Genomic DNA, 26,080 nt, shown 5'->3' on the forward strand with positions numbered 1-26,080 from the left:
GGTATAACTATTGTAAAGAGCCAAAATGACAACTATATAATGACATTTAAGTAGTAAAAGACATTTCTGCATCACCTAATGTGAGTCTGATGGTGGGTTGGATGTTGTTGGTGGTAGGTACAAACAGGACCTACAATATGCCACCCTGTCTGTCTTTGTGGCAATGTGCGCAGTGCAAACATCAAAATGAATCTCCTGACATCAAATGAAGGGCAGACTTGACAGTGTGTCACCCTCTCTTTTAAGTTTTCCTCCGATAAAATTCTTATTAACTTCAATCCTGGGTGACAAGGAAGGATGGGGGGATGGGAGCAGAGGCAGGGGTAATGGGGGGAAAAGATGAGGTGGGCTCTGTGATGAACTTCAGTATGATGTGTCAGTTTGTGACAGACAAGCATTACAGTTCCCATCTGTGGACTTTTACTTTCCAAGTCAACCAGTATGCCTGCTGTTTTGTTTAGTGCGACAGAGTTGGACTATAAGTGACATGCAGCCAAATATACTGCATTTACCTCTGTCACACATCAGTCTTCCTGTCGGGATACTATTTGAACAGATGCAGCATACTGTGAGGTAATGCTGCTTTAATGAATGGGTACTGCTACAGCATCCAGACTTTCTCTGCTTGAAACACGCAATAACACCAGACAAAAAGTGGGAAATGCTTAACTGAGAATCAGTATTCCAGCTCACGCTCAGCTATAGAATTGAAGCAGGATGAATTAATATGGGGAAAGAAAACGTGGTCCCCTGTTTCTCTAAGCGTTATGCAGTCTCAAGCATATCAGGGTGCCCCAGCTGTGACCATGCGGTCTTATCCTCCTTTGCTCTTCCCCACCAACTGGAAAAGCAACTCAAATGCATCTCCTTGCTAGTGATTTTTCTCTCCTCAACCACAAAGTAGAGGAACAAAAATAAATCAGAGTGCTCTTTAAGGTCACGGCGAGAAATCACAGATGTTCTTGTTCTTGATTGCAACATGGCTGCACGGAGTCTTCTTGCGTGCAGAGGAAGAAAGATAACGAAAAGCTTTCTTTTGTTTCTTCTTTTTTCTCGCTCTGTATTTGGATGAAAAATTATCTTGGACTGTTTTCGATGTAGTAGAAAAATGTCTTCCTTTGTCAAAACGGTTACATTCAAGTAGAATAAAGGAGGAGAGCATTGCTCATGATGAATCATTTTTAAAGATCATCTACAGAGAACTAACCAGCTCTTGTGTATGTATATGTATTTACAGACTGCTTTTAAGCCTTCAGTGATTAAATTAATCTAGTCTTATTTAAAAAACAACAACTTTGCTCTAAGGTTGAATCCCTTGAGCGTTGCCCTTTTGTGAGTCAGGGATTAGAGTCAGCATTTATAATGAGGACAAGTAGGGATCTGGGCTGATCATTTCCTCATTGAACAAAAGGTCACGGATCAATACCTCTATGCAAGTTTGAAAAAATGTTTTCATGTCTGCGGATGAGGAGGTGATTATCTGTTGATAAATAGCAAATGATAGCCACCTGTGCTAACCAGCAAGTAGATTATTCCGCAGGATTAACACTTGTATTTAATACATTCAATACAGATAGCACCAACAGGAGTGCTGACTCTGATTATGTGTGTGTGATAGTGCATCCACCAAACTACAAAGGAGCACATGCATGAACAGGACATCTGAAAGATGAGACGATAACTTAATGGGAAACCTTTTAGCTTTAAAGTTGGCTCTAAATAAAGATTGTAAATAAATGTTGGAACCCTGAGAGTGCATAAGGTAGGTAGCATGGATTACATGCTGCTGAGAAAAAAAAATCTATACACTTCTTTATCTCCACTATGGCCTGGCAAGATAGCGAACATTTGTTCCAATTTACATTCACACCATATTCAGCTCCACCTATTAACATTGTCAAATTGTTTCCAATAGCTGCAGATCTGTGCTTAAATTAAATCAACCCAGTGCAGTCACCATTTAACCTTTTGAGCTTTAATTGCCAAAGTAATCACAGCTTACATTAATACATTACAACTACTATAAATGTTGTGTTTTCACTGTCATGTGATATATCTCTGTAGGTCTGTGAAACCATTCCCATTTTTAGTGATTTATTAAATGGCTGCACCTTTTTTGCGTTAAGGATTCTCCACTGAGAATTGAAATATGATGCTACCATGAATGGAGAATATGCATTCATCTTTATGTTCCACAAGATTACTTTAAGTCCATTTTCCATAATCCCTATATTCAATTGAACTTATAGCAGCGGTTCGAGCTGTACATGCATGGTGCTTGCAAGCCATGGCAACAGGTCTGCTGAGACAGTGTCTGCAATTGCATGACTAATTATAGCATCAATTCAAGCTGCAGGTGAATTAGTGCCTGATGGCTTCTCTAAAGTATGAAAAGCATTCCCTTTAAGTGGCAAATGGAAGGAGGTGCTGCTGTCTAAGTTGTCTTTAATCAAACAGTGTCTACTTGTTGGTAGGAAAAGGAACGCAACTGTGTGGTTTTATTGAAAATGAAACATGAATTAAAAAATTGATTAAAGAAGTACAGAGTGTGCCAGTCTGACAGCCAAGCTACTGAGCTAGGATTAATTTACAAACTAAACCACAAAATCTGCCATTTGGCGTTATGGTTATAAACCTACTGTGGCTAAATTCCATGGACGCAGCACCTCTGCTTCTCATAAAGCATGTAATGTTAAATGGTATGCTTAGTTGTGCAAGCAACAGCAACGATCATCCAGCTACAGTCTTTCTTGGTATATATCTTTGATCACAGTGCCCCCTTCTGGCGAGTACAAGCTACACCTAAGCTCAAAAGAAATCTTCAAACATCAACCGTGGTGTGGAAATGGAGCATGATTATGGGACTCACTCTTTTGTATTGATTGTAAGGTAAAAAAATCATCCCGTGGGCCTGAATCGTAATCTCTTGAAAAATGCGATATCTTTCCTTCCAGTGGGAGAGCATTAAAAAAGAAGCTCACAGGGAACTGTTAAGAGTTAGGAATTACTTTCTGATGTAGGGTAGAGCAGGCATATCTAAGCTCCTCCATCTGTGTTCCATCTCTTTTCAGACCCAATTCTTCTGACCAGCAAAGCATACCCTTTCTCTGTAAGCCTCAGCAAACACACACGTATTCACAAGCCATTCGATTCTCCACGTCAAAGCCTTCCATAAAGGCTGGTTGTGGCCTTGGAGGAAAAAGATGGAATAATTATCCTGAAAGGTTTTATATTTCTCAGTCACTTGACTCTGCTCGGCGCCATTCAGGCCGCGCTTGTTTTCTAAGCATAAGGATTAAAATCTCTCTCTCCCATGAGGGAGCCAAGAAAAATCTAAAAAAGGAATGTCTGCCTCCGAGGGCTGTTTGTGCTTCACCTCAAGAATAAAGAGCCAATTTTTGTTCAGTCCATCTAATTTCCATATATTGCTTCAATTGAGCTTATTTCCAATAATGGGAAATGAGGACAATTTCTACCTTGCTGTTTAAATGCATTTGGGAGCTGCAAACTGAACAATCAGGAGCGTCACTACTTGTATGAATATTCAATAGATGTTTATGCAGATATGATTTCACTAAACAGCTAAAATGACAGAATAGATTAAGGAGATAGCTTATCAAAAGTGTAATCAAATGTAATGCATGCACACGGAATGAAATATGCATGACAAATTGGCTTTGGAGTACACAGGGCAGGCAGGTCCTCTGAACCTCTGCACAAAAGCTCATTGAAATTCCTTTCATTATGACTGTGGCACTACAGAGAAATGAAGAATCAGAGGGACGGACAAAGAAAGAGGAGAATAATGATTTCTGATTACAGAGGCAGGAAAAGCCTGGCATCATATACTGGAATATCATTACAAAGAATTATGCAATTTCAGTGTTGAAAAAAGTAAACAAAATCATATAAGATCAGCATTTAGTCATTTTATTTACAAATGTTACTGTTTGCCTTACTGCCATTTAGTATGATATATTCATCAAACGGAAACCTGCATATGTGTACAATCCTCCATCTATCAGTAAAACTCCAGACAAGTGCTATCCAAGCAGACAGTTTTAAATATATTTTGAAAGAATTCTAATATTCTTAATTATTTCTCCCTATTACAGATGAAAAGGCACAGACATGATAAGAATAGCTCGGTTGACAAACGTGTTAATACCACAAGACTCAGCGGAAAACGAAGCATGAGCAAGAATAGATGATCCTGCAGGGTTCCTTGAAAACTCTTAATATCTCTAAATCTCTCTTAGCGCAGGTCAATACAAAGATCTGCCTCAATAATCTTAGACATTAGACATTAAATGTTGTGACTAGTTTCGTGGCTAAAACATTTATAAACTCTGGTGCATGCATAACCCTTACACTTTGTACAACTTTAATACTTAATATGATATAAACACATTAAAGTAGATAACTTCTTTGCAAGCTTACCCTCTCAATCACACACTTAAACACAAATATAACTCTCATCAGCAAGTAAACAGATTTTCTAGAGTCATAAATGGAAACCAAGTGTCCCAGCTATTTGCAAATGGCTTCAATGTTCACTTTTAAGTTCATGGGTTGTTGTCACAAGTAGTCTCTTCATCAATCTGCTGGAGTACAGTCACGTCACATAGTGGTTGGCTGGCCAGCTAAAAGAAAACAAACAGCAATATTACACTTAAAGAAAGCCAAAAAAAACAACAAGTCATCAAGCTAATCAAATTGATCACGTACTCACTTTTGCATCGCATGTAGCAGGAGTTACAGTAGAGCTGTTTATTTCGTATTCTGACTTCAGCCCCGGCTTCTGATCCTCCGAGGTCAGACTTACAGTCGATACACTGAGGAAGTTTAGGAAAGGGAAGAGTTAAAGAGCTACTCAACCGATTTAGAGATAAACCAAAGTGTCCAAGTCCAAAGGCGGAGGGATGAGGATGGACAGAAGCTCCTTGATTGTATGCATGTATAGGAAGAGAAAAATAAAGGAAACAGAATAATTGAGATTGACAGGATGGATCACTGTTCAGATGCAGGAGACCAAAGTCAAGTGAAGACCAAAGTTCCAGGAAGGATCAACAACAAGAGTTAAGAAGTGAAGAAGTAAAAAGAAGCAAAGTGAGAGGTTGATTAGTTTGACATGCAGGTTTTTGCACAGAAAAGTTGCTCTGCTGTAAAGGGATTACAACCTTGAGATTCACCAGGATTTACCAGGTTAGTAATAAAAATTAAACAGACTGGAGTGATCAGATTAGTTTTTAAGGATTGGCCGGGGTTGTGCTGATGATGTGCTCCGGGGCCGACAGGAGCCCAGCTCTCACCTTAAAACAGCCCAAATGATAACAGAGCCCAAGGGACTCGATGATCATGGCCGCTCCCTTTCCCAGCGGGGTGTCACAGAACGTACAGATTTTCTTGCCACTCACTGACCTGGATTACAGAATGTACAGCTGTGATTTGAGAGTCAAGCACACATGCATAATGCATGTGTGTATGCATACACACACAAAACACATGTTCACACCGGTATACAACAGGGTTAAACTGATAAATTTGTTTGCTGATGCATCTAGTCAAATATAGCTTCATTTAAACAGCTGGAAAATATGTTTTTGCATTTTCATTAATTCAATTGTTCAGTCACCTATAAGAACATATTTTATAATGTGTTTTCATCGAACATTTTTGTGTTATGTATGTAACTATATGTTTTTTTAATTCCTGACAAGAATAAACATTATGATTTATAATTTTGTCATAGAAACAATTTAGCAAAAAAAACTGGGCAGTGTAAAGAATCCTAACTTTTGAAAAGTCAATGCCAGGCTGTTACTTCACAACTCATGAACACAGAAACACAGAAACTCAAAACATGTATGTGCAAGTGAAATTAAATAGGGAATCTGTAAAAAAACAAGGTAAAGGTAAAGGACTGTACAAAATAATTTGAAAATAATAAAATGTCATTTGTCAAATGCTGTGGAGTGATGAAAAATTTAGGTTCAGTTTCCCTTTGCCACCACTCCCCATCCAAATACAACACCACCTGGACTATGATTATGATCCCCAGTATACCAGTCAGAGGTTAGAGGCAGCTTGTTGGGGGTGTTAAGCGAAGCAGCATTGTTTATTTTACCTGCTCCGCTGCTGAGGGGCGCCTGCTTCAGATGTGGGTTCAGGAGAGGTGGTGGGTGACAGAGAGGAGGGTGAGGGGGAAGGTGACTGCCGGGACCAAGGGGACGAGGGGGTTCCTGCCCCGCCTCGGAGGGAGCTCATGGAGTAGGAGGAAGGAAGAGTGGAGGAGCCAGGCCGCTGGGCCCCCGGCCCGCCACCGTAAAAGGAAGTGCTGCCGGATAGGGCAGAGTGAGGCCGAGAGTAGTTTTGGACATAAGAGTTGCCTCTGGGTGTCCATGACGAGCGCCAGGAGTTGTGGGAGGCATCCAAGTTGTCAAGAGACTCGCCTCTGCAAAGCCAACCCACGCCACACTCACGTTAGCCGGTTAGTAGGGGGATTTAAAATAACTGGTTACCAACTGTACCCGTGGCTCTTGATTTTATGTTAAAATATTTACAAATAGTCAAACCGAATTTGCCAAGGCTAAGTCAGAGTGGTAACCAGAATAATAAACGTTTTAATGTCAGCACAAGTTAACAGGATATTAGTAGGCCTTAAGTGTAAAAAGCCGACCACCACCATCACACAACAGAGGGGATTATTTTTCTCTCATGCAGGCTGGGTAGAATGTACCTGCGCATGGGTGGCACATCGGTCTCCTTGCTGGTGGCAGCAGTGTTGGAGGTGCGCTGGCGGATCCAGCTGCTATCCGTCAGCAGCGAAGTCTTCTTCTTCATCTCATTCAGGATCTGCTGACGCTCAGCCTCTGCCTGCCCTGACGGCTGGCCCTTCTTCTCACCTGTCACTGTACCCATAGAGGAGAGAGAAACTTAAAGTGATGCTGTGTAAAAGGAAAAGTTTCTCAATAGACCATGGCTGGAAGAAAAACATGAAAAAATTGGTTGATGTTGTGGCGTTTCCCCAGTCTGGTTCGATTGGACCTTTTAAGTACAATTAAACGATGCAAGCACAAAAGGAACGACCTGAGAGAAATGACATTGACATCAATGATATAATTGTTTTTGCTGCATGGGATTTTCTGGTTAGCTGACTTGATTGATTTACATTTAGCTGGTAGCTGTTAATCAAACAGCTTTTGATTTGGTGAAATGTCATAATTGACCAATCAGTTAATCAAAAGGGATCATAATGACAGCAGATTGACTGTATTTCAGATTAAATGGAGTGGCGGAGGTTCAGGGGCCAAGCACACCTCTCTCTGGCTCTCGGTATCTCATGGCATTGAGGATGTTTCTCCTCTCTGTCTCCAGCTCTGATGCAGCCCTCTGACTCTGGGCCTGTTTGTCATGCGCACTCCTCAACTGCTTATCAAGCAGCCAGTGAGCCATGCCCCCCGGCTGTACATGCACACCTACAGTAGAGTACAGCCCACTTATATGTGCAATCCACTGCTTTTTTTTTCCATTTAAAGGCCAACTATAAGAGAATTTAACTAATGGTAAATACAGTAAACCAAGAAAGCATACCTTTCCACTGAGGTTTTTCCTCTTCATCAAGCTGGGGAGATGATTTAGATTTTGTCCTGTCAAACAAAAAAAAACTGTTAGGGCCTGATTGTGGACCAATCACAGGTAATTCCCATCTCAGCTGAGACCTAACGCAGTACAGTTCAGCAAGAACAAATTGTGTTCCCAGGTGAGTCCTGGTTTGAATGAGAATGGTATAAATCAGAAAACTTGGAGCTGAAAACTGAAAGCTGAAAATGTGGAGAAGCTAACATGAAAGTAACATTTATTAGCCAATTACAAAAACAATACAACACTTGGAGTCCCCCTATTTAGCAGTGATAAGCAACCTTTATGGTTTATAACATTTAAGTGCGATATTTGTCTAACTTCTCCTATGATGACAAATTTTATATTATTACAACTGTGCTTTCCATTTCCATTCATTATCTGTTCATTCAGCAGCTTCTACTTATGGGTGCCTAAAGGATAAAAAAACAACAACTATATATCTGCTAACTACTACATTATAGTGTGATTAAAACATGTATTAACTGTTCATATACCGTGCTGCTTTTAAATGCTAAACTGGGAGAACTCCAAAAAATTTTGCCAACTTCTTATTATTCTGAAATACTATAAATAAATTGTAATCATTGCAGTTATGTATTATTACTCATCAAAATATGGTATGAAGCAAATATGTATAGCATAAAAAGTGGGTGATGTAAGAAGAGATTTTATTAGTGCCAATAGCGGATTCACTCAATGCGGATCTGTAAGTATGACTGCAGATGCACTTTGACAAATGCATACACAATTGCTCCTGTACTAACCTGTCGGCAAGGGACAGTGGAGGCTGGTCATTGGCAAAGCCATGGGAGCCACCAGCCCTTTTGTGAAGGTTAGTGTGTAGAGAGCGGTGGGATGAGAGGTTATAACACAAAAGGTGGAGAATAAAAAGCACATGCAAAAACATTAGTTGCACTTATGTTAATGAACAGAAAATTAAGCAGTTTTACAATTAAATGTGTTCTTATCAACATGATGGACAGATGAGGTGGACATTTGAGTAAAGTGTGAGGATAGTAGAGGATTATAGGAGAAGCAGTGTCTCTACTGACCACTGCTGCTGCTGCTGCTGCTCAAAGGCTCTCTCCCGCTCTCTGCGCTGCTGCTCTACAGCTTCCTGCCGCCTCCTCTCCTCCTTCCTCTCCTCCTCCCTCCTCCTCTGCCATCTCAGCTCTTCCTCCTCCCTACTCTTCCTCTCCTCCTCCTCCTGCCTTTCTTTCCTCTTTCTTTCCTCCTGGAGACGCTGCAGCTCCCGCCCCTCCTCTTCCCTCTTCCTCCTCTCCTCCGCCTGCCTCTCGCGCTCCTGCTCCTCCTTCGTCTTTCTCTCTTCCTCTTCCCACGGAGGAGAGGTGGGCTGGTTGATGGGAGAGAGGGGCGAGTGTGGGCTGACGCTGTGGCTGTTCACATGCAGGCTCTCAGGCTGCCAGAGAGAAGGAAAGGCATAAAAGAGGAAGCATTTGACACATGATGGCATTAACCTCCAGGAGGAAGTGCAACAGTGGAGAAACTCATGTCATCCCTGAGATTACAAACCAGCCATGTGTTTAGAAACTCCAATAAAAGGGGAGTTTTTGTTGCAAAACTATGAGCTGGAAAGATTTGTACCATTACAGTCAACCAATACTTTTGTTACCTTTTGTTGGTCTACGCTCTTGGCAATATCCTGCTGAGCCTTTAGCCACTCCTCCTGCAGTTTCTCCTGGTCACGCTTGTATTTCTCCTGGATGGAAAAACAGGGGTCAAAGGGCATCCATTTAAAGACATGCTTTCAGACAGTTGCACACACACAAAAAAAATCTAAAAAGAAAAGAGAACATGCAAAATCTATGGTGATGGTACCTTATATGATTGATTCATTATAATAAGTATATTGTACAGTACAGAGAGAAGAATAGGTAATGAAATAAATAGATATTGCAGCTGTGGTATTTTCAGATAATTCCAAATTCACCTACATGTTATCTAACCATCCTTAAAGTTGATACACCTAGAGAAGCTTGCCCAGGGCTGGAAGTCTCCCTGGCACATCATAAAATCAGGCCGTGTATCCAACAGGGAACAAGACTGGAGGAGTAACAAGCCTTCCCGGCTACATCAGCGCTCTGCTTGGACACCTTTGATCTCCTTCCAGAAATAGACCCTCAGAAAAATGTTTCGACAGGATTCTACTACATTTAAGTTGGATACTTGACAGATGCTTTACTTTCAGCTGCCAGAGCACTCTGTAAAGTTTTTTTTTGTTTTGAGCCTATTAGTAGCAGTCTGCACTGAATGTGAGGACTTCCCAGCCTGTCATTTCAAGCTCTGTGCCTTGTCTCATTGTCAGATGAGGCACACAACAGACTTCCAGATGGGTATTTCAGATCAAATGGATTGTGAGGTTGCTTTATTCGGTATTTACACTCATTCTCTAGTTTGTTAGGTACCCCTGGCTAAAACTAATACAACAGCCCTTCAACAAATGCTCCTGGTTTAGAGAAGTGTTGGTCCAGTAGTCATTTTGGTGGGTGTAGTTTTTGGTGCTGTATTGTATTGATTGTATGGCATTATACTGAGAGGTGGTTCTTATAATTTTCCCACCGTGTTATATCAATGAGTGCAGACCAAATATTAGAACATTGTGTATATTCATTTTAAATTACATGTCTTTGTTAAACACAAGGAAATGCAGATGTTGTATTTGTCGTGGCTCACACTGATACACATATAAAAACAAAACATCTATACTGCAATAAAAGTGCATTGCATCAATACTCGCATGTTTCTTGATATTTTATGTTTGCGCTCTTTCCTACCTTGTACTGTAACTGCTGCACAAATATTTCCCTCGGGATGAATAAATCTTATTAAGAAAAAAAGGTTCTATTCTCAAACTTTTTACTCTATTTTTTTTCTGGGTTTTTACAACTCATAGTTGGTTTTCTTACCTACCTCGTTGAGTGCCCTTATTTCATTGTTTGGTGATTTATTTAATTGTAGCTGTAACAGCACATCTTCAACTTCCAGTCAGTACAACACAACACAATTTAACAGCACCAGAAACTACAGAATCAACACCAGGCAAACTGGCAACTCAATGTACATTGTAACAAAACATCACTGCTACGCGATGTATGCCTTTATGTACCTGTAGGAGGCGCTCCTGCTCCTTCTGCCATTTCTCTTGCCTTCTGCGCTCCTCTTCTGGGTCCCAAGACCAGCGGCTGGAAGACGGAGTGATTGAAGGAACAGGAATCTGCAGACAGAGAAGACAGACATACAGTATAAATGCACGTACTTGTACGTACTTGACTGCTAAGGCTAGTGACATCGTCAAACTAATTGATGCCATTGAGAAGTCAGCAGGCACACCTGGTGTTAACTAGCTGTTGTTTCCAAACACCTAGATATGGTCCTGGTGATGGTTTGAAAGTAAAGCGAGAAAATATGCCTCTGTCTATTTTCATTTTGGGAATAACTGTCAATTTGTCTCAGATGGCTTTATAATTTGTAAAACATAAAATACAATTTCTCCTTAGACCCTTGAGTGTTTTTATTTCTCTATTTTCAAACATACATCAAACTCCCTGCAATCATAATTGATTATTTGGGGCGACTATAAGGCTCAAGAGGCAGAGCGAACCACCATCTGAAATAAACCAGCAATGCAGTCCTTGTGAGATTCTTTCAAAAGTGTTGTCAAGCTTTAAGAGAAAACACAGAGACAAAAAGTGCCCTTTAAACACTGATAATACTACTCACATCTGGCATTGCAGACTCTGATCCTCCTTGAAAAGAAAGAAAACCATCCAGTCAATACTTCTGACGTGCACAGGCAGAGCAACAGAATAGAAGTTAACCTTGAGGACATGAACTGGAGTCCCACAGAGTTGACAGTCTTATTATAGTTTCAACTTGATTTTTAAGTCAAGTACCAATTCATCATTAAAAATGACATTTAAAACTGTTATCAACAAGCTTCGAGCAACAAGGTCAAATTACACCCAGTAGGACTTATTGATTCTCTCAATTCACCATCAACCACTTGTTGACATTTAAATTGGATGCCAGCCCAATAGTTCGGAATAGGAAAATCAATAAACTGATTGTGAGGACAACAGGATCAAACAAAATGAAAGAAAAACTAAACAGCATGCAGAAGATGCACACAAGTACTATGTAGCCAGTCTGAAAGGCTGACATATGGTTCAATACATGCATGCCAAGAGAGCAACAGGAATGCTTTTAAATTCATGCGTAGCAAAGTGAAAAGTGTAACCATGTGTTAAACCTGAACACCATTCAAAAAGTACCACAAACACGACAGGATTCAAAGATTTGTATTTGTGGTTGGTACGCTGGCATAGTGTCTGACATGCTGTCCAGCCTTTGGAGCTGAAAATGTTACTTTTATATTTTCTTTTAATAAAATGTTATTAAATTAAATTAATTTATTCTTCACTACAAAACAATAAGTTGTGAAATCTTGTGATATTTACACCTTCACCTTAAAAATATTAAAGGGTTGGTTTGTGAAGAGACAATTTTGCCTTAAAATATCACTAGCCTCCCTTGGTTTGAAAAGCACATCAGTGTCCAGGGTGTACCAAGCAAAGGTGAGGTCACTGCACACTCAACCCTGTTTACCACATAGGTAGACCAGCGCACTGACACTGGACCCTGAGCCACCTGAAGGAGGGAAGGGGCACGGCACAATGGTTAAGCTCTGGCACCAGACAAGGAATAGCCCCAAAACAGTGTAATAGAGGAATCTATTTTATCCTGACAGCTCATGATCTATTGATAATAGGTTACTTATCAATTGAACAAAGCTGTGAGTGATAAGAAACATGCAAACATTCTTGGGAATCAGAGTAATTCAGTAAGACAAAAAGCACAGAGAACCCAGCCACCAGATTACATAGAATTAATTATTATTATTAAGAGCCCCGATTCGGTCATGCTTATTTAACTTTTTACCTTTTTCAAAAAACTCTGACCTCCGTTTTAAGTTTTTCATAGATATGGGTTCTGACTCTACATGAGAGATGGAAAACAGGATACAGTGAGGAACAGCATAGAAGAGAAACAAGTATAACCAGGGGATATACCACCTTATTATTAATATATGAATAACACACACAGTACATCTTGCTTAAGATGTATCATAATGCTATGTTTATGGTGTTGTTACATCATTTTGTTATATACAGTTAATGTCCAATAAAAGTATCCACAATAATTTAGTGTTTGCAAAGACTTTCCTACCAAAACTAACTCAACAAAATGACACCCCCTACTGGTGTGTTTCTGTATTCAGTACAGAAATAGTCACCAGGATCAATTTCCTAACCTTTCTGACTGTGTGCTCTGATCTTTACCTTTGTTCCTCATAGTCACCGACTCCTCACGGAAACCTCCATTAACTCCGTTTGAAGCCGCATCCTGCAGGGAGACATGGCAGGGTGTACGCTCATTAAAGAGGCGCTCAGGCGGGAAGAAAATAGGAATAAAACTTGATAAAAGCTGAGTCAACCTGAGTGAATCGAGGTCACTTACGATAGATGGGTGAGCAGGGGCCTCTTTGGACGGCAGTGTTTCCCTGGAAATGACTGAGGTGAAATCCAGGTTGGAGTTGACAGTCTTTGTGTCAGGGGAACCTAGAAGCATCGGATGATCCATACTGGTCAGATTGATGGTCTTATGGCTTTTAAATGGCAGGGAAGGATGATCTCTGTCCCAGTCTGCATGCAGACAATGCAATGGCATAAAATGGGATGTGTGTTTGCACATTAAACCACATGTTTTCTGTGACTGTGTGTATGTAGTATTCGTCTTTATTATGTGAAACCCAAAACTGACACATAATTGCCTATTTACATAAAGAACACTTTAAAGCAGGGGACAGGGTTGCTGTTATGGTGTTAGCAGCAGGATGTGACAGAGAAACCACCTTCCCCAGCCATGCAGCTTATTAAAGCTTTCATAAACCCACACAGTGTTTCTAACAGGCTCACAACCACTGGGCTATACTACACTATTTCAAAAAGGACTGTGTGTTAGTTCAAGTGAGCTACTCTGGGTGGTTTATTATTTTTGTAAGGTGACACTGACGTAGTTGGAATAAGTAAGCCTGTTACACTAACACTGTGAAAACAGAACACTCAGAGCACCATGGACCAGAGCTGAACCTGAGCTGGGTTAGTTCTCCACAAGGAAAACACCACACGGATACAGAGAGGAATGCTGATGAGACAGAAAAGTCAGAAAGAAGAAACAACCAGTAGAAATAAAAGGAAAATTAAAAGAATATGGAAAAACAGGACAAGAAAAACGAACACAGGGGGGGAAAAAAAGTAGAAATTAAAACCACTGAGGTCAACGTCTTCCCTCGTCAGATGAGAAAAAAGTTACAGGTCCTTCACCAGCTGTCATGAGATCATTCATGGATGATTTCACAATAGTTTACGGACCAATTTAAAGTGTCAAAACTGTTTAGCAACGCAAGCAGCATAAGCGGCACTGTCAGTCCAGGAATGCAACCCTTAAAGTGGTTCAATTCAATCTCCCGTTCTCACACAAATAAACCACACACACAAACAGACTCACTGTTCTTGCCATGACGGCGTATATCCATGACCAGACTGCCCTCTTGTAGAGACTCCTCCATGCAGGACTTCCAGTCTGTGTAGCTCATTTCTGCCACCTGGTGCCCGTTCACTGTCAGCACCTCGTCTCCGACCTGCAGCTGGCACATCTCTGCCGAGGTGCCTGCACAAGACAAACATGTCATTAGCAGCAAAGAAAGTAGCCGATTCTACCCCCGCAGCGACCTGGTTGGTTAGTATAAGAGCCATTATTCTTGCATAAACAATGGTTGTTTCAGTAATTTCACTGTAATTGAAATTACAAGAAATTATGAGAACATGCAGGAATGACTCCTACATATAGCATTCGCAGTTCAGCAATTTATTTTAAGCTTTTTGACAAATACATTTTTACTTGCACGTTTTGTAATGTTTTACATATCTCATTGGTCTGCATGGCTGATGTACAAAACATGGTTCATAACAGTATTACTCATTTATGTTCTGTTGCTCTATGCTGCTTTGCAAGGCTGCACGTGGTGAACTGTGGATGTAGTCATTGTACTGTTCAATGTTTTGCTTCTTCCTGCTACTTATGCATGCTGATTTTGTTGCTTTTGTTGTCATTTTGGCATTCTGTCTTTGCTTTTCTCAACATGTCACGGTTTTAGAACATCTCACCAAAGCCAGCTGGCTAACACTGATATGTTTACAGAAACACTGATTAATGTGTGTTGTCTTTAAATAAATAAATTAATGAAATTGTGATGAAACCTAACACAATGGGTGATTTGACAAGGTTGACACGATACATACAACGACTAAAACTTAATTACACTGTAGTAAACTGGTGTGACAAACTGGAGGTCACATATCGATGCGGGGTGTGTATGTTACTAGTAAAAAATATTACTGAAACATTAGCAAATTACATGAGATACTGAATCTGGGAAAATCTCAGTAGAAAGAGAGGCTCAGGCCCAGCAGATCTGACCCAGATAGATGCTGCCCTACATAGGTCTGGCATCGCCACTGCAATGGCCTGCTGACAACTAACCAGCAATGCCAGGCAGTAAAATATAACAGCCTGAGTACTGGCTTCCAATATTACCACTGTACTGTATCTGTGAATACGTCAGTCAGCTTTAGTGAGACACCACCAACTGATCTTTTTCCACTGGGTTTAACCACTGGAAATGTTGCAGTTAAAGGCTGCCAACCTGGCTGAATAATACACATTATATTAGAAGGTTAGTAAAGCTTTACCCATACAATTCAAATCCCTTTGAAGCTATATCTCTCAACTGTCTCTGTTGTTACCTGGCTGGATGGACGTGACGTGAGCTCCTGTTGAGTCCCAGGCCGCCTGGAAGCCAAAGTCTCTGCTGCTGTTGGGCTTCTGGTTCAGGCTGATCCGCATCTCACAGTAGTTCTCCTAGAAACCAAACACCAACACAGATGAGTAGCGATGAGCAACAACTATTCACATACACGCGGGACAGCTTTAAGTGCAGAAATGTGGTCCTGACTTTCAATCGCTCTGGAGATCAGCATGTCAGGTTGTGTGTCTGCTTTGGCAAGAAAGCCTGGTATTAATCATTTATAGCTGTTGATTAAATTCCAACCTATTGCTATCCTTTAATTCCTGCAGTGCAACATTCAATTATTTTAAAGCAACTTTTCATAAGAAAAGGTTGAAGCAAAAATTAGATTTTATGACACATTTGGATTCACTACATATTTACCATAACGTCTCAAATATATTCAGTGACTGTACATATTGTCAGTATTAAATATGACTTGTGTACACATGTATTATTTTTTATTGCCAATTAATTTTTTTCTATTTACCTGGCTGGTTTCTTTGGCTGGATCAGAACTGACTGGGGCTTCACTCTTGACCTGAGGAGGGACAGGTGAGACGCTCTGAGTGGAAGTGATGCTCTTTGCTGTGGTCTCGTCTTCTTGCTCCTCCTCATCTTCAGTGCTGCGGGCCGAGCTGGAATGAGACCGAGTCTCGTCCTCAGAGTTCATGAACTGGTGATAGCGGCTTGGGACAGACATCTTCACAGAAGCATCGACACTGCCGTTGACACGCTTGTTAGAGTCGTCCATCTGTCCGGGGTGAATGCAGATTGTCAATGAATGCATAGTTTGAGTCTCAAGATTAAGAGAACATAAAATTTACTTGAATAACGCAGGACTGTTGATTACATAATGATAAATTTAAACCTGTAATACTTTGGAATGGGGAGAAATCAGCTGGGGAACATGTCAACTCTTTAAGTGAAACTGTTTCAAGAGTGTTCATAATCTTCACCTGATACTCACTAACTGATCCAATTAAACAAAATTGTTTTTCTTAAATTTACTACAACATTAATGAATGTGAGGGAGACTGAAAATAGCATCCCTGATGGTTGAGTTAGCATTATAAAAACACTAGCTTCTTCCGTTATTCACAGTAAACAGATCGGACTCTGGGGTAACATTGATATACTCAAAACAAATTACACTGTACCTGACCAACAAGACAAAGATTTCTTTCTTTCTGCCAAACAAACACTGTCACCTCCTGCCCTCCAGCCACTTGTGCTGCACTGGTAGTTTGTATTTAGTTGTAGAATGATCTCGTACTCACTGTAAAGGCTCGGGGAAGTGAGGACAAGCGGGATGACTGAGTCCCGAAGGGCCTTGGCGTGACAACTGAGGTAAGCCGTGCGCTATCCGATCTCTGGTAGCTCCTGGGGAGGGAGGCGGAAACTAGAGACACCCCGGGAGGCTTGGATTCCTTTGAGCTGAGCGGTGCCTGTTGTTTATACAGAGAACCATAGGAGGGGGCCCCCACCTCAGTCTGTGTGCCCGACAATGGGCGCCTTGGCTCGGGCACCTTTTGCATGGAGCTAGAAGAGGAGATAATTGTGGTCTCCTCGGTCTTGACTGTGCTCGTATGTTCTAAGACCGGACTCTTCTGTAAAGGTACAGCTACTGGAGGCTGGGATCTGTGGAAAATGCTGCGGCTGGTGGGAGTGATGGCGGGAGTGATGGTGCTTGTGGCGTCGCTGCCTGCAGGACAGTCCACAATGTCAGCTTCCTCTAAGGTGGGAGGGGAAGCGGCCCTGCCAGTAGCTGGGGAAGCAGCGGGAGGTTTGTCCTCTTTCAGAGGCAAGTCAGGAGGTTCAGAGGAGGAGTAAGGGATGTCAATAGTGTAGCTCTTGGTTGGAAGGGTTCGGGTACGTGGGGCAATAACAGGTGTCTCAAATACGTCCTCGCTGTCATCCAGGTAAGAGAGAGATCCGAGACGACTACCAATGCTGTTCTTTCCTTTATTTTCTCTGTGGAGAAGACAGAGGAGGAGAAGGGGATGGGATAAAGAGGTAAATAGGAAAAAAGCGGATAGTGATGGGTAAAAGCACAAATGAGGATGGAAAGGTAAGGAATTTAGGGAGATGAAGGAGACAGGTGACAGGAAAGGGAGAGTGACAGGGAGGAAAATGGAAAGAAGAACACAGGTTGAAAAGAGTAGGGTAGAGAGAGGTGGGGCAAAATAATGGGAGGCAGGTTGTAAGCCATGATTAGATTACACTTTCACATTGACGGAAGGTACAATTACATTCATTCACTCCTGCACAAACAATCCTGTAGTCTCTGTGTTTAATACCGCAAAACCTCTCATCCACACCTTTTTTACCTTAGCAAAGGATCCCCCTCCGTGGGTAAAAAGAACAAACAAACAGGGAAACAAATTCAGCGAGCATTGTTTTTGGTAAAAACCAGGATCAGAAAATACGAGATAAAATTCCTTTTACCTCTCCTCTTCCATCTCCTTGAAGGACTTCGACCTTCTGCTGCTATACGTGATCTTCTCTATCTTCTCCCTTTCCTCTTTCTTCTTCACTATGTCAGAGTTGACACTCCTGCGCCGGCTCTTCCATTTGTTCAGGTCCTGCAGCAAAAGAAAGCCCAGATCACCTCATGCACCATTTTGTAACAATTCGGCTTGGATCTAGATAAAACAGACTGGTTGTGTTGCATGGCTAACTGTGCAGCTGAAGGGAGTGAAGTTGGGAAGGAGACAGAAAGACAAAAAAAAAAAGAAATGGCTACATTTGAAGGTGTTCTATTTGTGTGCTTTAGGCTCCTCCCGGCTCACCTCCCCTGTGTATTGGGGACTCTGTGACCTAAATGCTGCTTTAAGACTCCATTATTTTGTCATGACACCAATGAGATTGCTGACAGACGCCCCTCTGTCACAGCCAGTCATATATATGTGGATAACTTTTTATTACTCTTAATCTTTCTACCTAACAATCAGCACTTGTAATGGATTACTGTTTTTTAAAATTGGAGCAAATATTTTCCAGGAATAACTTGCACCCAAGTCTATATGGACTGTTTACTTTTCATATTGGTTAGGTCTAGTTATTTTTTAATTTGTAGGGTCTCTGTCTCACATCATTTGGCTGTATAACATCATTTCAATTTCAGTATATTATTAGTATTTACAGCATGTGGTGTTTCCTGCCATAAACACTGTGATTTGCAAATGAGGACAGTACATAGCCAGAGGGCAGTGCTGCACCAATCAGTGTCTGCCTCTGGCTTCTATCGAAACAGCTCTCTTTTCACCCCGTGGCCACAGACTGCACCACAACACCTGCTTTCCTGATTGCCGCACAGATCCCATAGATCATGTGCTCACCTTTCACATCTGTGTTGGGAACAAAACTTCCTTATGCCATCTTTCTGCCAGAGTCAGCTTGTCTTGATTCGTATAACATATAGGGAGGAGGAAACAGGTATTCTTGAGCGACAGTGTGCAGCACACCTATCAGTTATACTCACATCCTGCCACTTATCCTCACTGTTCTTTATCTGGTCTCGATACTTCTGCAGCTCTTCGTAGCGAACCTGCCTGATGATGCTGGGGTCGACCTTGATATCGCTTGTTGATTTACTCCTTTGGAAAGAAAGAGTAAAAAAAGTTAAAATACAACTCTGGGCATCAGCTGCTCAAGTGTAGGGGGGCCTTATTTTGCGTATCAGCTTTACATAAGGATAAAAACAAAGGTAGCAAATTTTCTACTCCACTCCAAGTATGAATTCACCATTTTCTTACCACTGTGTCAAATAAACGGCAGAAAAAAATAGCATCCAAAATTCAAATTCCATCTTGTCCCTACCATCCATATACTGTATTTGGCACTGGTGCTGAAAAAGTGTTAGTTTGCAAACACAGCACACAGGTCAACCACAAAAAAAATCTGAAAAAAACTTAGTGGGTTAGTAACATGTATCACAGCACTCCCCGTCATGCAAAACAGCAAAGTCACTCAAAGCTCTCCTCATTCTCACATACATTCTCATATTGCTATTAGGGTGCTTTTAGGCCAGTGCTCAGTCATAACTCTCACTGAAGTACAGTTTAGGTCAATGACCCAGCGTGCTTTTGTATGCATCTTTTCACTCGCTTCGTCAATAGAGCTTTGTGGCGGCAACAACCACCCCACCCTCCCCTGAACTTGGCCGTGTGCCATACAATACACTGTGTTGTCAGCATTTAAGAGCTAGGGGGTGAGAACAGCCACACAAAAGCAGGAGGCGGTGAGGTGCGACTGTAAGAGGCCAGAGCAAATGTAAACATGCCACATTCCCGGGAGCCCATATCAACTCACCCGTCGATACTCTCTTGCGTTTGCGGCTGTCTAGGAAACCAGAGAGAACCACAGACAACAAAGTCACATTTCTGCTGAATGGCCTTCGAGTGAGTGTGAGAGGGGTCTGGTCAAGAGCTTGAGGCCAATTAGTGACTCTCAGACCAGATCATCCCCAGGTGGTGGCCTTCAAATGTATGGAAACATAGCTAAAACATGACGGTTGATTTTCACTTTATACACTGAAGAGATTAGAGTTTAAGGTCTATATATAGTAGGCTTACAGCGCAGTATCATCTTTCCTTTCTCTGACGTTTGGCAGGGGAAGTAGTAGACATGTGTCTTTTTCTAAACAATGCTGCCTTTCTGGAGACTCCAACATGATGTCACTGGAAACATAGCTTTACATATGGAAGTGAAGTAAATCCAGATGGCCTTGACTCAGGTTAAATGGTTGCATTGTGCATGTGGGCACGGCAGTACAGACTTGTGTTCAGGTTACTATGGAGTCCACGAGTTGCATCTTATTTCAGAGCTGTGCGGTATTTATATAGGATTTCATGTCGACTCAACAGTCAAGTCTACACATAATTGGCCTGCTTTGTACCATCACCATGTTCTGAACGTTATGTATGGATATTACTCAGGCATGAGCCTTTCCACACCCTCATGCTGATGCACTTTGAGCTTTACATGTCAGTGTGAAGTTCCTTCTGCTGAGGAAAACAACAGTGTACTGGTGAGATCCATGTTACTGTAGGTGTTAGGTGAGGTCAACAAATGGCCAATTCAATGCACTCCATCACAAGGTCATGAAGTCATCTTCTTTAATAAGGTTGAATATTTTTTTTCCATTCACAGACAAACTCTGTCTGATTGCACAACAAAACCAAAGACAAAATGCTGGTCTGTTTAACAGTGCTCATGACACACAAAACTATTTGGTTGATGATGTCAGAGATTTGTATAGTTTTGTTCAAAAATCACACTTCAAAAACACGGTAGCACTAGGTTCAATGCACAATCTGATCATCCACTCAGCATTTACAAACCTTGTGTCGCTAAGATAAAACCAATAATATTTCCATAATGCAGAACACCACAATCAATGGCCATATGATGACAATGCCATAGGGCCTTTCATTACAGTTTCTTCTTTCAATCTTGAGGTAACATTTAAAACAAGAAAAAGGTCTGAGCTGTTGCTGCTCCGTCTTTGCTGTTTGTGTTGAAATACTCATGACTGATCCAGTGAATGCTGAAGGTACCAATTAGGTTTCTTTTTTTAATAAAGACTTCACCATCAGAAAGAAAATGGCACTTGTGAGTTTTCACAGAAACAATAAAGACACAAAAAATAGAAGAAAAAGTCTACTCAGAAACTAACAGGCACTGTTATAGCAATCTGCTTTACAGCTTCAGAGCGGCCAGCCTCTCCACCATGAGCCTCTTCTTATATCTCAGCTGACTGGCTTCCCTGATAGCCTGCCATCTCTGCAGGTCACCTTCACTACAGGAAGAAGGTACTGAGATCTGATTGGCTGATTGGCCTCTCAGGGAGTTCTGGACCTGATCAGAACAAATTCCAAGTTTACGGATTAGCATGTCGTCTGTTTTAGGACGCGTCTCTTTGTCAACCCGATTCTGTTTATTTGCTGCTGCATCCTGGGTCAGAGGACATGGAGGGCAGAGGAGTCTGGCCTTGAGATCAGGAGGCAGAGCCCATGGCTCTGGGATGGGCATAGGGGCATAGTTGTCAGGGGCTCCTGAGAGTGGCCGCTGTTGCTGAGCCGCCTGGGTTTTCTCCTTACGATAAACCACATCGTCCTGCTCGATATCAGGGAAATCCTTCTCCTCAGTGCTGCCACGGCGGTGTTGTTGGGTGATGATGTTGAGTTGCGGCTCAGATGTGTAGAGGCGGCGGTTGGCAGACAGATGAGTCTTCATCATAGCTAAGTCTGTGTTGGACTGGAAGGCCAGGGTTCGCCTGGCAAACATGTCATCATTCTCCAAATCAGGGTTAATGCTCTCGTAATCAAAGGGGTCTGGGGGCTCCCTGGGGTCTTGGCGCCCTAGGAGAGGCCACCTCTCACATTTGACCAGTCTGGGACCCGAGGTGGGGTCCACTGGGGCGAATACCAGAGGGGGGGTCTCTAGGCGAGGGGGGTCTATCTTGGGGAGCTGTGGGGGATTGTGTGGTTGGATATGAGGACTGCAGGTAGGCAAAAGGAGAGAAAAGGACAGAGAGGTCGTGAGTGCATGCATGTGAACTGGATCAAAGCAAGAAAAGGAGAAAGAGAAACATCAAGCAGCCATAGTGGTCATATATGATTTAATGTTGATCAAAAATTTTACATTCACTCTGCTACAAAATAAAACTGCAATGTTAGTTGCTATAAAAAAATCTTTACTAGAATCGGCTGTAATAAAAATAGGATAATGCTGAAAAACAACCTATTTTCTACTAAGGTCATTGCAGGCATACTGCTTTATAGAGCGAGTTAGGGCAACCTTCAGAAGCTTGACACTGTATTTTATCATTAGTATATTAGAAAGCAGCTCATCAGAAATTCAGCCCCAAAAGGAGCCAATTACATTTCTCCTATAAAACCCAGATGGCCTAAAACATTCCTTCATTGTCACAGTCATGCAGCTGTATCGACCTTTTCCCCACAACAAGGGTGGTGTGAGCCAAGGCCTCATGTGTGTGGGAGTGAGAGGGAGAGTTGCTGGAAGGAGAGGGGGCTGAGGAGAGCCAAGGACTGATGTCACAGTCTGAATCATCTGACGAAGAGCCCGACTTCTTATGACTATAGCCAAGGACAGGGGACAGCAGGGTGGACGAAGGACAGGGGGCAGAAGCAGAGAGAGGGTAAAAGGGAAAGACAGGAGGCAATATAGGGAAAGAGAAAGAAACGTAAGTGGGAGGAACCTATAGAGAAAATACAGTGAATGACAGAACACCAAATGTTGAACCTTAGAATCTGAAAAGTTAAATTGGCATGCAATTAGTTTAAAGATAGCAAGACCAAATGTTTCTGGTAGAGAAGGAAGAAAAGGTTGTGCAAGAAGCAGGGAATATTTCCTGACATTACTATTCTGTAAAATATAATAAACAGTGATTTAAAGTATATGAGAGAATTCTACATTATTCCGAATTCGAATGCCCTCACACACCTGAATCCTTGCATCTTCTTATACCAGGGTCTCTTCTGAGAGCCTAGTTTGATCTTCTGTATGTGAACGTCTTCTTCAGGGGTCCAAAACTTTGGTAAGAACTTGTCATGAGGTACATTGCCAGCAGGCTGGGGTTTGATGCCCATCTTGCGGGTGTAGACATCATCTTGGATGGGGTCAGCATAGCCCACCTCATCGTCCTCACCCTCAGATTCATCATAAATCTCCCTGAACAGGCTGTCAGTGGACACGGCCTGGCGGTGGTCCACCCTCACGGAGCCATGCTGAGGGGACTGCATTTCCCCACTGTTGATCCGGCTGCTGCTCAAGACACGTGTCAAAATAAATTTTCAGAAGCAGTACACCACGCCAGTCAGGCAAAGAGGAGCATATTCCTCGAGCACAACAACCTCAAATAGATGACGCAAGGATTAGCAAACCGCTGCAAGCTCAAAACCAAACTGTAAAAGAGGCAAAAATTGATTTGAGGAGTTATGTTGCCAGCTCAAATCACTCCTCCAAGATCACACATTTCAGAAGAAGCAACTAAGGACGTGCTGCAGCTACAATCTCAAAACAATTCAAAGAGAAACCAAACTTGTTAAAGGCAGCACACTACGACCAATGATGTTGCTCATGGTTACAATTAACCATGCAAACTGATGGTAAGAGAAGCGTTCTAGTTTGCGGTCATCTGGCAGGCACATCAAAGTCACACTGTTGCTTCATATTCTCTGACCTGAGGCAAGTCACATTCTGTTGAGGGGCAACATTAGGAGTCATAGGGACCTTAGGCCAGGGACCCCCTCTACCTCCAGATGCCCTTCCCGCTGTCAGGGGACTGATAGGCACAGCAAAGTTGGTGGGTGGAGCTGGGGAGGGACTATGAAAGCGTCTGCTGGCCAGGTCATCCAGAACAAGGTCAGGGTCCGGTCGATCTGCGTCTGAGTCGCTGCCACTTTCATATTCGTAGGCCCACTGTAGATGAGCCGCAGGCGAGGCACTCTGGGACACTTGACTGTGGCCATAGCAGTCAGAGGAAAGCCTTGTTTCACTGAGGTCGTCATTCCACAGCACAGCAAAATGAAACACCACCAGTACATACGAGCATCGACCATGCGCAGACAACACAACAGCACCACAAATGTCAACAGTGATGAGAGAGGAGACAATGTAAAATTCAGGTATTGGAAGCACAAACCAATTAATTAAGATTAATTCGCCAAATAGAAAAACAGCACAAACAGATCCAAGTGTTTACTATTGTGTGTAGTCTAACAGTACCTAGTGAGTGTGCCTTCATCCTCTGTGTATGCGGGGTTGGCCCAGCTGTGACGGCTGTCCTCATTGCGTTCGGCCCGTTTCTTCCTTAGCGGAGCAGGCACGTAGCCTGAGGGTTTGTCTTTAGTGGGCAGGAACTGGTTAAACTGGGCGCTTGTCTTCGGTGTGATGACAACCGATCTGCGGTAACTGAGAGAGTCCTTGTTCTCAGCCATCCTGAAGATAGAGTCTGCCTCAGTGTCACTGCAACAACCTGGAGCATAGACAGATCAGGAGAGGAGGGAGGACAAACAGGGGTAAGACAGATTATGGGAAATAAAGAAAGTGGGAGCAGAAATGAAAAAAAAAAAAAGACAGGATAAACAAGTTGAGAAACGAGGAGGGTGGGGGGCAGGGGGGTGTTGTGTGTTCTGGTGTGACTTTGGAAGAGTAACAGAGGGGTGCAGGGTGGGGAATGGAGGCCTCCTCATTTACAAGCCGGTGTGTATAGCTGTGGAATGTCTCACTGCCGTCTCCTACAGGGGGGGACAAAGATCATTGACCAGCACTTCCCCTATCTCAAAGCATACCACACTTCTGTCATGAAACAAGATCACAGACAGTGTTTAGCACTGACATATAATATTTCCCTCTTCAGGGACTTGAGTAGATTTCATGGAAAATATTGACTTTCAAAAACATACCACTAGATGGCAATAGGTATTTGTTTTCACAAATGGGAGACAACTTTCTGGCTCTGATAGGGTATATCTTCCCTGTTCACAAATATTTTAAGTTCTAGCCAGATGAACTTGATTCATGCCGAGATACAGTTTGAGAATGTCTGGACACTTTGATGAGAATCTACTGGTAGGGTGTGAGAGCCATCTAAAATAAACCAAAAACAACCAATCACAAAAAAAAAAACATTCTTGGTTCTCTTAAATCCCATTAAGTCAGCTTTGGAAGGGTAAAAAGAAAAAGGTCAAGAACAGAAGTTCTTACAGGTTTTTGTCAGAATAGCAGATGTGTCTGATTATGAGTGTGTCTTGTTTGCGTGTAGATGCAAATGACATGATGCCTCCTACCCTCGCTGCTGCCTTTAAGTGTGGTGTCAGATGAGATGCTGTGGGACAGAGAGCCCAAAGAGTCCAAGCTGTCCAGGGAGTCGTCTCTCCTGTGTCCGCCTTCTCCTTCTCCTCTCAGATGGTAGGGCTCCTCTCGCTCTGAGTACCAGTTATCTCCAAAACCGCTGTCTCTGATGTTGCTGCCTTTCTGACTGGATGATTCCTGCAGTGCCTTTCATACACACATAAACACACACAGTCAGATAATAGGGTGCCAATTACAATATTTATCTCCACTGTCTGTGTGGTGGGTGAGCGATCTCCCAGGTAGAGTGTGAAGTATAATACTGTCTGGCCTCTCATTCTTGCAGACTCGGTTTCTGTAAACATACGCTCCTGTACTGTCTATAAGGGGCATGCTGCACGGGATAACGTCATTGTTTTCTATTCGCTGCCAGCTCTCTCATAACAAACAGTGCCATGTTCCATGTGCCCTTGATGAGTGGGTTTACTGAATGAAGAAAATGTTATTGCATATAAACACATAAGGAAGTCCTGGAGCCACTTTAACCAGCAGGGCTACAAACAAGCAAAAACTTGTCAACCACTTTAAAAAGAAAATGATTTTCAGATCTGTAATCCACTAAATCCTGCTAGACAATACAAGTCCACAAACTAAACCCAGACTTAACCCTGTACCAGTGAACTTGGA

At 42.3% G+C, this 26,080-nt stretch overlaps 2 protein-coding genes across 7 annotated transcripts in view; both read right to left on the minus strand.

Annotated features, from left to right (window-relative positions):
• Positions 1 to 3,909: 3,909 nt before the first annotated feature.
• Positions 3,910 to 26,080, minus strand: part of LOC119904348 (LIM domain only protein 7-like) — a 46,443-nt gene continuing 24,272 nt past the window's right edge. Inside the window, exons 7-30 of one of the 6 annotated variants that reach the window (XM_038720943.1) lie at positions 25,390 to 25,600; positions 24,326 to 24,575; positions 19,886 to 19,915; positions 19,056 to 19,170; positions 18,020 to 18,156; positions 16,852 to 17,545; positions 16,062 to 16,325; positions 15,531 to 15,645; positions 14,233 to 14,394; positions 13,183 to 13,367; positions 13,005 to 13,068; positions 12,604 to 12,660; positions 11,386 to 11,411; positions 10,772 to 10,879; positions 9,278 to 9,364; positions 8,697 to 9,064; positions 8,409 to 8,465; positions 7,594 to 7,649; positions 7,320 to 7,478; positions 6,740 to 6,911; positions 6,128 to 6,454; positions 5,313 to 5,421; positions 4,733 to 4,835; positions 3,910 to 4,643 (exon numbers count right to left, since the gene is read on the minus strand). In XM_038720943.1, the coding sequence (XP_038576871.1) occupies positions 4,621 to 4,643; positions 4,733 to 4,835; positions 5,313 to 5,421; positions 6,128 to 6,454; positions 6,740 to 6,911; positions 7,320 to 7,478; positions 7,594 to 7,649; positions 8,409 to 8,465; positions 8,697 to 9,064; positions 9,278 to 9,364; positions 10,772 to 10,879; positions 11,386 to 11,411; positions 12,604 to 12,660; positions 13,005 to 13,068; positions 13,183 to 13,367; positions 14,233 to 14,394; positions 15,531 to 15,645; positions 16,062 to 16,325; positions 16,852 to 17,545; positions 18,020 to 18,156; positions 19,056 to 19,170; positions 19,886 to 19,915; positions 24,326 to 24,575; positions 25,390 to 25,600 (3,879 nt within the window). In that variant the 3' untranslated portion in view covers positions 3,910 to 4,620. Of the gene's footprint in view, positions 4,644 to 4,732; positions 4,836 to 5,312; positions 5,422 to 6,127; positions 6,455 to 6,739; positions 6,912 to 7,319; positions 7,479 to 7,593; positions 7,650 to 8,408; positions 8,466 to 8,696; positions 9,065 to 9,277; positions 9,365 to 10,771; positions 10,880 to 11,385; positions 11,412 to 12,603; positions 12,661 to 13,004; positions 13,069 to 13,182; positions 13,368 to 14,232; positions 14,395 to 15,530; positions 15,646 to 16,061; positions 16,326 to 16,851; positions 17,546 to 18,019; positions 18,157 to 19,055; positions 19,171 to 19,885; positions 19,916 to 24,325; positions 24,576 to 25,389; positions 25,601 to 26,080 lie in introns of those variants that run through there. The other 5 variants (XM_038720939.1, XM_038720938.1, XM_038720940.1 and 2 more) reach the window with 5 other exon arrangements.
• On the minus strand, positions 20,675 to 22,471 carry LOC119904350 (LIM domain only protein 7-like). The gene has a single exon (XM_038720944.1). The coding sequence runs from the start codon at positions 22,127 to 22,129 to the stop codon at positions 21,275 to 21,277; it is 855 nt and encodes a 284-aa protein (XP_038576872.1). The 5' UTR covers positions 22,130 to 22,471; the 3' UTR covers positions 20,675 to 21,274.

Source organism: Micropterus salmoides, unplaced genomic scaffold (assembly GCF_014851395.1).
Source record: "Micropterus salmoides isolate LMB-PRFRI ecotype aquatic unplaced genomic scaffold, ASM1485139v1 Ms_hic_scaffold_15, whole genome shotgun sequence".
Taxonomy (NCBI): Eukaryota; Metazoa; Chordata; class Actinopteri; order Centrarchiformes; family Centrarchidae; genus Micropterus; species Micropterus salmoides.

Bases quoted from the DNA above. Each gene is read 5' to 3' on its own strand.
- LOC119904350 (XM_038720944.1), bottom strand. From the start codon at position 22,129: ATGCATGCACTCACGACCTCTCTGTCCTTTTCTCTCCTTTTGCCTACC.